Genomic DNA, 12,761 nt, shown 5'->3' on the forward strand with positions numbered 1-12,761 from the left:
TCCTTTTCTTCTAATTTCTCTCCTTATTGCTTTAGTCTTCCTGTTTCCCCCCTTTGCAAGTTCGCTGTCTTTACCTCCCCCCTCCCAGGCAGCCTCTTTTATCTCTAGCATCCCTTATATCTCTCCCCGATCGGCAAACAATCAGTGGCTTTGTTTCAACACCCACTTCCCTCTTTCAAAAAAAAAAAAAAAAAAAAAAAGCTTGATCTGCTTTTTGCCCCTGGGCAATTCGGCTCCAGGGACCACACATTCGCTCCATAAGACACACAGACATTTCCCCTTACTTTTTAGGAAGAAAAAAGTGCGTCTTATGGAGCGAAAAATCCGGTACATCTCACATAATATGACAAGCTTGGAAAGAAAATGGGAGCCTGAGTCAAATGCCAATTACCCTAAGGAATTAGCAGTAAGGGAAAGAGTTGTCTGCAATGTTCAGCAGCCATCAAGAGAGCTTCAACTAATGGAAGTTTCAGGTTGGTCAAAGTCCAACTTAAAGCAATCAGAACCCAATATGAACTGAGATCTCAATCAGAGTATATCTGTATGCAGGGCTCCCCCCCCCCCACCAGCCAGAACTCAGGTCCAGCACCTCTCAGGTGGGCACCATTGCCATTACAAAAGAACAAGGGAGGTGTTCGTGGTGAGCTCTGGCTCCTCTTTTTCTAGAAAAATAGCACTGGCGGTACTTGTTGATGAAATGGGAGGATTGGGCTGATCTTAGTTTGATAGGATGAATCATGAAAAGTTGTGGTTAAAACTTTGGAACTAAAACATAGGCTGTCATTTATTTACACTTATTAGGATATTATACTTTGAAATGTGTGTGAGAGTGAGAGTAGGTGTAATTATTTGCCACTTACAGTTACTATGATTCAATAATGAAACTACAAGTGATAAACTTTATGTGTACTCAAACTTGATACGTACACTAAACCCAATTATTTCAGGCATGCACCTTTGGAAAGGGAGGTCAACATTCGAGCTCCATTGCAGGTCTATAATCATAGGTAGGTTACCTGTTTGTGTCTAAATTTAATTCACAGAAGGCTTATCCATGAATGTGGGCCTCCTATGTGATTTAGACTTTTTGCAATAGAAATCCAGAGACAATGGTGTTTTAGATATGCAAAGAATAAAAGTGCCATACTAGAGCTTTGCTTATGCTTCAGTAAGCATACTGAGTGGCCCACCACATCCATATAATTGGAGGCTGAAGATGCAAGTATAGTTCTTGGCTGAATTAATGGTACAACAGTGAAGTGCTCCAGAACTTCTCAACCTATAAAACAACCAAGTCCAGGTTTGGGAGAAGTGCCTGTTGCCATGCAATGCTGTGTGCCTCAACACCAAAGCGCGCGCGCACACACACACACACACACACGCATATATATACACACCATACACACAGGGGCATTTTAAACCTTGGGGAGCTTCTGTTTTATATCAGGAATAGTCCCCGAAAACTGAGAAGAACATTCCTTGAGGATAACATGGTGGACTAGTAAACAATTGATTTGGCATGAAAAACAACAACACCCTATTTGTATTAGTTGTATAGATAGATAGATATTGTGTTTTAATATTGTATATTGTACGGGTTGTATTTTCTTTTATCTTTTTTCCGGTGATTGATATGACCTTGATGGTTGAAGCAACAGCAACAAACAATAAAGAGAAACAGAGTTCTTATTGTCTGCATCATGTGTGCTTAAGTGAGGATAGTGTTTGCAAAAAATTATTTGAGTTGTTATTGCAGAAACTCCTGTTATAAAGGAATCAAAGGGCTTTACTGAGGCTGTGCTCCAAGTAAATGAACAACATGAAATGAGACAATTCCCATTAAACTATTCTTTCATCTGTTAACAGTTAAGGACTCTTTTATAACTCAGGACAGCTTGCTGAGGCGAAACAGTGTTGTCCCATTTCAGTTTTAGTGCTTTGCCTGTGGCTACAATAGTGCATCAACTATGATGCTAGTCGTCAATTAAGTGGAAAACTTCCATTGCCTTTTTAATACCCTTTTCATCTATTGGTGGTTTTCTTGGGCTACCGGGCTGCAGAAATTTCTTGACTGTAGGTATGTTGCTTATTCTCTCTTTAAAAGCCTAAGAGAGAGAGACAGCAAAATATTTTAGAAGAGAAAAGGAGAAATGGTGGCATTCCCAAATAATCATTTGTCATCTACGGTTACAAAAGTTTCATGGTCAACAGTTTCATTAAACTACAAGCGAGAAGCTTCAGATCTACTCAAAACCCAATTATGTCCCTTTGAAAAGGGAGCTCTATTGCAGGCTTATAATCGTATGTGGGTTAACCTGTATGTGTCTACATTTAATTCACAAATGGCTTGTAGAAACCCAATGATCAGGGTGGATGGGAGCTGCATTGCACAATATCTGGAGGATTTCACATTCTTGACCTGGCAGCTAATGAGAACTTAAAGAGCCAGGGAACCTGTTCACTGCCTATCTTTTCACTTTTATAATAAGTTGTGATATGGTGTTACTTACCTTTAAAAGAGGGAATTTGGCGAGAATATCAGCCTTCAGCTCTTCCACTGTTAAAATGGCTTCAAGCAATTGAATATCCGCTCTGCTGAGCTGATTTCCAACAAGAAAATTTTGCCCATGATCTTTGAAGACCTACAGAGCATGAAATAAGGTAAAAGGAAAAAAGAAAAGGTAAAGGACCTCTGGATGGTTAGGTCCAGTCAAAGGCAACTATGGGTTGTGGCATTCATCTTGCTTTCTGACCGAGGGAGCTGGCGTTTGTCCACAGATAGCTTTCTGGGTTATGTGGCCAGCATGAAATATATTGAGAGCACTTTAGGTAAATACACAAAAATATGCAAAGAGAAGAATGTGAATTCCGACCACTTTTGAATTATCTAACACCCAGATAATATTGCATCATGAGATGAAGAGGATTTGTATAAGTTCTGATGTATGAGTTCCAACAAACCACTGCCTAACAAAGAGAAGATGGAGCATGACCTTCCTTCTCCCCAAATCACTGCTTATCTTGTTTCCATGGGGTGGTGCAGATGCTGAGATAAGAAGTTCATGTCATAAATGAATACTGTGTGTGATTCCTGGTCTTCTCTCACACAGCTTTTTAAAACTAAAGAGTTCCTATTAGAAGTTTGGATATGCAAGGAATAAGGAAATGGTAGCTCAGTCAGTAAGAACGTGAGGCTCCTAATCTCAGGGCCATGGGTTCGAATCCTATGTTGGGAAAAGATTCCTGCTTTGCAGGGGTTGCAGTAGATGTCCCTTGTGGTCCCTTCCAACCCTACAATTCTATGCTTCTATGTCTTTATGTTGTACCAAGCAGCCCTATCAACATTACAGTTGAGCCTAGGTGACTTCTCTTAAAAGGGTTGTAAATTTCATTCTTTCTTCGCCTCGTACCTTTTCGAAGACTGGGAAGTATCTGGTGGTGGCTTTTTCAATAATGTCTGCAAACGCCTTCTCCCTCTTGTCAGCTGGCTTGAAAGGAAGCATTGTTATTGATTGATTCATATCCATAGTAGCTTCACAGTACATATCAATCCTGTAGGAAAGAGAATGTTGCCATGACCGGATCACTCAGTAGCAGGCTAATTGCTTTGTTAAGTTGGAAATGTGATGGTTATAATAAAACTCATTTGTCAATAGTAGAAAGGTGTTTCCTCATCTCAGTTATTCAGATAATTACAAGAAAAACAACAGCAGTAGCAGTAATGATAATGATAATGTAAAACGAACAGAGCCAAAAACCTGTCAGGGAGGGGAGGGGCAATGAATATTGTAGTAGCATCACTGGCACAAAATGTGTGATATCCCAGCAGATAAACAGGTGCAATTATCTGGTATGTTCGAGAAAGGGTATTTTTCCTTGGAAAGAGCCTCTCTCTGTGTTTTTAATACATGTGCTTCTTGGCGTACTATTATCTTCAACGGCTACACTTTTTTCTAAGGAAGAGCCTTATGTCAAAACTCAGATTTATACATCTGCAAAAGAAAAATACAACGCCTTCCAGTGATCCAGGCTACTGGGATTACATGAAAGACTAGAGTATGAACTTTGGAGAAACCACGTTGATTTCAAAGGAACCAGTCCACATGAATTTTGCTGGGACTGAGAGGTCGAATTAGCTCATACTGGACCCTTTCTTGCCCAATCTGACAGTAGAGATGAAACGTACTGACTCATAAGTCATCAGTAGATCATATGATAGACCAGAGATTTCCTCTTAAATCATACACAGCAAACCAAAACGTGCATTTATGAACCAAACTTAAAGGAATGCTACAGTACCATGCTCTCTGCTTCATGTCCTTCCCGTAGAGATTATATTTGGCTGCAATGTAGTTGAGAATAGCTCGGCTCTGCACCATCTTCATCCCATCCATTTCCACCATGGGCACTTGCTGAAAGAGCAGGTCTCCACCTTGTGAAAGGAAAGTGAAAAATCAATCCATCCTCCCAGGTAATGACTATGGAAAGTAAATTTTCAGGAGCATCTCCCAAGCCATGCTTTGATTTTGAGTCTTTACTTTTACATTGTGCCTTTGCGATAATCATGTTTGCCTCTGCTTTCCCCTCAAAACCTTTTTGCAGAACATGTGCTAAATCTGTACAGCAAGCACACATTGGAAACTAGTTTTGTATGTTATTTAAGATACTTCTGCTCTCTAGCTAAAAAAAAACAAGCAAACCATTCTTCAGAATGCAGAGTTGAGTGGCAAAATAACCAGATGACAACATTGTATATAAAAGTAATATAACCAGATGACAACAGTGTATTCACACATATTTTTGCCTTAAAATGTGCACACATAACTGAGACTGCAGAATGCAGAACTGGAGAAACTACCGGTATATTTAGAAAACACCTGCTACTAAGGCTGAGATCCTATACACCCTTCCCTGGAAGATAGTCCCACTGAACTCAGTGTTGTCCACATGTGAGTAGGCACATGTAAAATTGCACAGTGACTTTTCTGATTTGGCTATCTGTTCTTCATATTCTACAGAGAATCTACCCTGCTCTATTAACTTCAATTGGAGGTTTGCCATAAACCTGGACAGGAGGAGGGTAGGGCTTCACTGCAATCCTGAGGTTTGTGTGCTTATCATTGTAAATGTCTTGAGAGGTGAATAAATAGAAATTATACCCATTTCTATCAGTTGTATCTTATAAAGTTGTTTTTAGAACAGACCTACTGAAATCAACAGACTTGCATTTGTCATGTGTACTGATTTCAGGAGGTCTATTCTGATCTGATTAGGGATAGGAAAATACCCAGTCCACAACTGGGTTATAAACCCAGTCCACAACTGGGTTATAACATATAACATATAAATCTCTCTCTCTCTCTCTCTCTCTCTCTCTCTCTCTCTCTCTCTCCCTCTCATATAACATTCAGATGACATACTTACCCTGCCTTAACTTTTCTAGATCTTCTTTCTCCTCAATAAGTTGTTCTTCAAACTAGAAAACAAAAGAGGCAAAATATTTCAGGGGCATCATGAAATAATTTCAGGCTCCAAACTACTTCCAAACTACTGAAGGAAATTTGATGAAAACCTTTTAAGTATTCTCCCCTTTCACAGTCAGCTTTTTGGGAACAAAAAGCAGTTGCCTCGGTGTGAAAGTTGGGCCAGCTTTTTTCCCTCTGTCTGGGACAAAACAGCAAATGTTTCCCATGCAGAAATCAAGGTAGATACTAGTACTACAGGCTGGTCACGTTACCTTAGCACACGAAGCGTAAAAAATCCTACAATCATGTCTCTCCCTCCTTAGCAGTAAAAATACAATAATAATGAATGGAAATAACACAACAATCTGCTGCCCTTTCCAGGATAGCTAAAATCAACCGCCTGAGGCAGGTGCTTCCCCCTGGCAAATGGTAGGGCTGGAACCAAAATTAGAAACTGCCAGAAATGGATTCTTAGTCTACATGCACACACACACCAACATTCTTCCGATGAAAATAGGGACGTCCCATTCCATAATGATGTTGGGATTTTTGACTACGTGTTATTCTGTTCAGCTTCACACAGAGTCAATTAAGAATTGGCAGACAGCCAAGGATGACTGAGCAGAAAGGAGTAATTCTGCCTGGAGATATGGAAGCCTGGGAACAGCTTTACCATTGGTTGAAGTCTCACACAGGCATAATGATTTATGTGGAACACCCTCCCACCAGATGTCAAAGAGAACAACAACTACCAGGCTTTTAAAAGACATCTGAAGGCAGCCCTGTTTCGGGAAGCTTTTAATGTTTGATGTATTATAGTATTTTAATATTCTTTTGGAAGCCGCCCAGAGTGGCCGGGGAAGCCCAGCCAGATGGGCGGGGTATAAATAATAAATTATTATTATTATTATTATGACCTACTGACTGGAATGTGTTGTTGGTCAGTGTGGTGTTCTGAGAGTCGTTTGGAGTTTGTTAAGAGAGAGCTAGTTAAGATCCATTTCTGTTCTTGTATAAAGTAACTTGTAGAGTCTGCTGTAAATAATAAACACATCAAAGTAACCTAGTTACTAGTAGCAGCATTTGTTCCTGCTTCGTCCATCCTGCCTGCAACTGATTGCTTTCTGGAACTCTGCGTATGCTCTGCTAAGGTCTGGCTAAGGTCCTGCAACAGGTCAAAGCCGCAAAACACCAATAAATGATAATTTTATTGTTTATACCACATCTTACTGGGTTGCCACAGCCACTCTGGGTGGCTTCCAACACATATAAAAACATAAGAAAACATTAAACATTTTTAAAAAACTTCCTCATACAGAATTGCCTTCAGACAGTTCGGGAGTCAGATAACTCCATATCCTTCAACATTTCTCCAATGAAAATAGGGACATCCTAAGAAAAAGCGGGACATTCTGGTATCAAATCAGAAGCCAGGACAGCTTCTCTAAATCCAGAACCTCCCTGGAAAACATGGACACTTGGAGATTCTGTACACACCATACATTTAGAGCTCTTGGAAAGCACATGGCTTCCCACGAGGAATCCTGGGAGGTGTAGTTTACCCCAATTCTTGTTACATAACAACGCTGAACAAACAGCAGTTCCTTGATTCTTTTTTGTGGGTGGGGGAAAGGTGCTTTCTCAGAGAAATTCTGAAGACAAACCAACCTCGACTCCTGCTGCAGCCAACAGCCACCTTATGGTTTCCATAAGGCCTCTTCCATTGAAGTAGTAAAGCTTAGGTTTCCCAGCCATGTTCCTAAGTGTTTGCTTTCCTGTTACGAAGAGAGACAGAGAGAGATTGAGAGGTCATGTTTGATAGGGAAACCACTGCAGAGCAGGACAACTGTTCAAAATGGTGCTCTGGTGATTGCTTGCAGCAAGAAAGGATTTCATACTAAAGCCTTCTGCTTTTTTTTTTAAAAAAACCTCAATTTCATAATCACAAAGCGCAAGCAGATGTAGCATAGTATTGCACAGATAAAATAGGAAACAAGAGTTAAACCCGTCCCCCCAAACATCCATTACTATTTAACCACCATCAGATGGCCATTGTCTTTGCTCCTAGAGAAACAAAATGGCAACTCCCCCCTTGTACTCGCACCACTGCCATGGCCATCAACTGCCTTGCATCTCCTTTCCCCCTTTAAAAAAAAAAAAGTGCACTAAACATGGTGAGACGTAAAGAAAAGAGATAAACAGAGAAAGAGGAACAGCACCCATGTAGAAGGGAAAGTAAAGGGGGGAGGGGAAGAAAACCCAAAACAACAAATTACAAATTTGTTGTTGTACTTCACCAGATCCTAACCTATTACAGTATTTGTAAGAATGTATTCCAAATATTGTTGAATTTGTCCATGGGAAGTCTGCGTTCATATGCAAGTTGTTCATATGTTGCAAGTTTGTATGTCTCCAATCCAATCGTAGAAGGGAGCCGCGTTTTTATTTTCTCAATTCATCAGTATCTGTCCTTTTGCCATGGTAAGGGCACAGAGAGTCATCTCATATTGTCACAAAATGTGCTGGGTATATAATTCAATAGGATATTTTGCTCTGTAAATGTAAAGTTGTTCCGTACAGTTCTGTTGATAGTTTCAGTTACCTTCTGCCAAAAATATTTCAATATAGGACAATGGAAAAACATATGTTTTAGAGAAGCATTATTCCTCTTGAATCTCCAACAGTTAGATACCTTAGATAGCCCTTTTTAAAACAAACATAATGGGGTCCAGTATATTCTAAATATTATTTTTTGTTGTATGAGCCTCAATTTAAGGTCCACACACACCCTTGTTATAGCACTTTAAAAGCGTTCACCACTGTGTGGTCAAAATTGAGACTTCCAATTCTTTATTCCATTCCTCCCTCAATACCTGTATATCAAATTGGTTTGCTAGTAACAAAGATTTATATATGTTGATGGATGGCTTTTTTTTTTTTGCATAAGAATTAATCAGCTGCTTCAATATCTCTGGGGTCTCTGGGGCTGTAAAAGCTGCTGGTCCGTAGATGGTGATTAGCAGGTGTTTGGAGATATTGCCATTGAGCCTTTATAGGTAATCTGTATTTGTCTCTTAAGATAGAATATGTATAAAATTCATCCTCTTCGTTTATCAGCTGGTCTAACATTAATATACCCAAATTCATCCACCTCTCCCATATGACCATTTCTTTCCCAATGTTTTTTCTTTCTTTCTTTTTTCTAGTTAATTCTTTCCCGATTTTTAAAGATGGGTTTTTGCCACAAAGTCATTTTGTTGTGGGAGAAAAGGTCAAATTTATATTTTTTGGGACATGTGGTACCATATTGTTTGAAATGATGTTATTGTTTCGATAGTATCTTGAGTATTAATGTATTTAGATCCAAGTGCCGCCCAACTATCTAAAGGTGCTACATAGGAATATTCCAAAGTATAGTCATACCTTGGGTTACAGACGCTTCAGGTTGCGCATTTTTAGGTTACGGATGCACCAAAACCCGGAAGTACCGGAACGGGTTACTTCCAGGTTTCGGTGCTTGTGCATGCACATAAGCGCTAAATCGCGCTTTGCGCATGCACAGAAGCACTGAATCGCAACCCGTGTGTGCGCCGACGCTGCACTGCGGGTTGCGAACGTGCCTCATGTTTGCAACCCGAGCATCCACTGTAGCCCAATTTGGACAGTTGTTTTCAGTTATGGGTCTCCAGAATTGTGTACCTGGCAGTAAATACAGTAAGCTTGGTGGTACAGTTCTAAGTCTGGGATCCCAAATCTTCCTTCCTTTATCAATATTTGCATTTTTTGCATAGATATTCTTGGAACTGAAGATCCCCAAAAGCATTTTCTAAACAAAGATTTAATTTTGTGAAAGTATTTGCTCGGTATGTGAACTGGAATTCCTCTTAAGATATAAACTAGTTTAGGTATTTGGTTCATTTTAATAGCATTGACTTTTCCCCACAGGGTCAGTTTCAATGACTCCCATTTGTCGATATCAATTGACACCTCATGATATATTTTGTTGATGTTTAATGACGCTAATTTGGATAAGTCTTGTGGTATTAATATGCCTAGATATTTAATGTTGTCTATGCAAATATGAAATTGGTATTGTTTAAACAGTTGGACCAAAAAGTTATTTCCTATTAACACCAACTCCGATTTGGACCAGTTTATAGTATACCCAGAGATATTCCCAAAAACACCTATATTTTGCATTAATATTGGAATAGTACTGTGAGGTTTTGTGATAAACAGAAGAATATCATCTGCAAGCATTACCGATTTGTATTCAAGTGAGTTATGAATTACATGAAATATTTCCTTATGCTGTCTAATTGTACCCACCAGGGGTTCCAAACAGATATTAAAAAGCAAGGGCAAAAGTGAGTAGCCTTGCCTAGTACCTCTGGATTATACAAAAGGTGCAGACATAACGTCATTTGTCTTAACTCTAGAGGTAGGGGAGCAATATAATATGTTTATCCATTTTATAAAGTCTAATGGAAAGCCAAATTTTTATAATAAAGGTAAAGGGCCCCCGACCGTTAGGTCCAGTCGCGGACGACTCTGGGGTTGTGGCACTCATCTTGCTTACCTTTTCCATATATTGTTTGTGGATCTTATCAAAAACTTTTTCCGCATCTAGAGATAGTATAGCTAAATCTTCACTGTTCCTGTTTAAATTTATCAAATCCACTACCAGCCTGATGTTATCTGCAGCTTGTCTCATCTTTATAAACCCTGTTTGGTCATTTTTAATAATAGTTGGTATTACTCTTTGCAGTCCATTTGCCAACACTGCTGTTAAGCCAATATAGATCTCCACTTTTGGCAGCTGGGTTCCTAGGATAGTTATATAGGGACCCTGCTCTCTCTCTCTCTCTCTCTCTCTCTCTCTCTCTCTCTCTCAGAAAGGATCTACAACCCCCTCAACCGTGGATAACTACACCCTCTTTGTACATTCTTTTCTATAACATATGCATTCCAATAAGTGTAAATTTCAAGGGAGAGGTTTGTTTGGAGATGCAGATTTGGCAAGTTTTGCCTTTCAAATGCAAAAATTTATGCTGTAAACTCTGAGATCTGTGAACGATGGGGGGTATACAAATTTAATAAGTAATAAATAATAATAAAAGGGAAAAAGAAGGAAAAAAATTCTCTCCTGTGCCTACCCAAAACTCCCTTTTCCTCTGAAGTGCGACCAAGACTATCCTCCTGTTTAATTTTTAGAACTCTGCCTGCTGCCCAGCTCCTGCCTTTGGGCTTCTGTTCTGAGGGTTACAGTACCCCTCGCCCCCTCAAACCTTTAGTACTCTCCTGGTAAGAAGAAAACCTTTGGGCAGAGGTGAGGTCTCTGGGGATTGTCCCTGTACCACTGCTCTGTCCAGGGTGCTGCTCTTGAGCTATGACTCTCCAAAGTAATTGTCTACCTTAGAATACTAACCTGCTGGAAGTCCTGCTGGACATGTGAAAGTTCTTCTCAAGCAGAGTGAGGCCTGAATTGGTGTGGCTCAAGGTTATAAAAGCTCAGAAGCTCCACCTTCTGAGACAAGAGAACAGCCTATCTGTATCTCCCTAGTTTAAATAGAAATAAACACTTGCTTTGCCTTTCGTAACAGTTTTCACCTACAATCAGTCAGTTAATTAAAATGGGAGTAGTTTTCTCATGCTTGTAGTGTATAATATGATGCAACTCAGTTTTGGGTAAATGTATGCAGGTGCACTGAAGACAAACATTTGTGCTCTTGGTATATTCAGCCCAAATCCTTCTATCATTGAGCATGAAGTCACTGCAGCTGCTAGCTAGAAAATACAGGAAAAGGTCAAATACACAGGACTTCCCTGCTGATGACAGACCCTCCAAGTGTCCCTGTTTTCCAGGGACACTCCCAGATTTATTTCAGCTGGGGCAACCCAGTCAGGTGGGTCGAGTGTAAATAAATTGTTGTTGTTGTTGAACAGAACTTCCCTATTTTCATCAGAGAAATATTGGAGGATATGTGAGCAGTCTGGAGGCCTGTGTCAGCTGCTTTTCAGAAAAGTAGATGAGGAAAAAAGGCAGGACCAGCTCCAGATTAAGACTAAGAAACTGAGCTCTGCCTTTTCTTTGCTCGTTTCTGTTCCACCTTCTCTGAAAATTTGCATCTACAAGAAGATAAAGCTGCTGCTGCTGCTGCTGCTGAACAAATCCAAGCAGTTTTGCCTGGCTGCTAAATCAGGGGGGTTTCCCTTGCCCACCCTTTTGCTGAGGGGGAGGAGGAAGTCCCCCCAAGGCCAGTGCTGAGTTACAGCCTTATCACATTCCTGAAGCGTAGCTATGCTACTCTGTTACACAGCACAGCACAAAAGACCCTTGTGGAAAGTTTTAAAAATACCAAATATATGTATCCACACAGAGAAACAAATCCATCTGTGCTACAGTCACACGGACACTGGGGGGAAAACCTCTAGTCAATTAGTCCTCAATGCACAAGACACTTTTTATCCTATTATTTACTTTATTTATCTGCAAAATTCTGTAAGATTAGCCCATCTCAAATGGATTATTTTCTGCTCACAGAATCTGACTCCCCATGCATGCAAGGCAAAATAATAGCATCTGTGGGCTATGATACTGTTATAGAGCCTGTTCGGGAATATTAGAATTTAATAAACAGTAGTAATTAGGTAATATTGGGGATAGGAAGGGAAAATATAATCTGCAGAAATTGTGCCAGACAAAGAAGCACAACAGCTGCACTGGCTTCTGGTTCCTTCCCAGGCATAATTCAAAATGCTGGTTATGACCTTGATGTGCTAAATGGCTCATGACTAGGTCACTAGAAGGACCATCTGAGCCTCTTTAAGGGCCCTGCTTGGGTCACACTAAAGGCCTTTCTAGCCCAGCATCCTGTCTGAGTGGCCAACCAAGGGCCAATGGGAAACCTGAAAGCAGGGCATGGAGACAACGGCCATCTCCCCATACTGGAGAGACAACTGGCTGGGCCAAAAGAAAGGGCTTTCTGAGAGGCTGCATCCAAATTCTGGAATACATGAGGTTCCTTTCACATTCTCCCTTGCCACTTTCCATTGGTTGCTGAACACGTTCCTGTTCTCGCCCACTTCTACTGTGCTGGAAAAATGAAGTTTTCTATGGTGAACCCTGTTTAGAGTCCTATTTTAATAGGTTGATGTTGTTCTTATGGCTGTTGGAATACAGTGGTACCTCGGGTTAAGTACTTAATTCGTTCCGGAGGTCCGTGCTTAACCTGAAACTGTTCTTAACCTGAAGCACCACTTTAGCTAATGGGGCCTCCCGCTGCTGCCACGCTG

General features: G+C 40.4%; 1 protein-coding gene across 2 annotated transcripts; it reads right to left on the bottom strand.

Annotated features, from left to right (window-relative positions):
* Window positions 1-1,668: 1,668 nt before the first annotated feature.
* LOC308473595 (glutathione S-transferase-like) lies at window positions 1,669-11,039 on the bottom strand. 2 transcript variants are annotated; one of them, XM_080999372.1, is made up of 7 exons: window positions 10,894-11,039; window positions 7,134-7,240; window positions 5,425-5,476; window positions 4,300-4,432; window positions 3,411-3,552; window positions 2,511-2,642; window positions 1,669-2,105 (listed from the first exon to the last, which is right to left on the bottom strand). In XM_080999372.1, exons 2-7 carry the CDS (start codon window positions 7,218-7,220, stop codon window positions 1,974-1,976), a joined length of 678 nt encoding a protein of 225 aa, XP_080855498.1. In that variant the 5' UTR covers window positions 7,221-7,240; window positions 10,894-11,039; the 3' UTR covers window positions 1,669-1,973. The 2 variants fall into 2 exon arrangements, with proteins under 2 accessions (XP_080855498.1, XP_080855499.1); XM_080999373.1 differs by lacking the exon at window positions 10,894-11,039 and adding an exon at window positions 7,774-8,004.
* Window positions 11,040-12,761: the final 1,722 nt, after the last annotated feature.

This window comes from Podarcis pityusensis, assembly GCF_964106645.2.
Source record: "Podarcis pityusensis genome assembly, chromosome: 3".
Lineage (NCBI taxonomy): Eukaryota > Metazoa > Chordata > Lepidosauria > Squamata > Lacertidae > Podarcis > Podarcis pityusensis.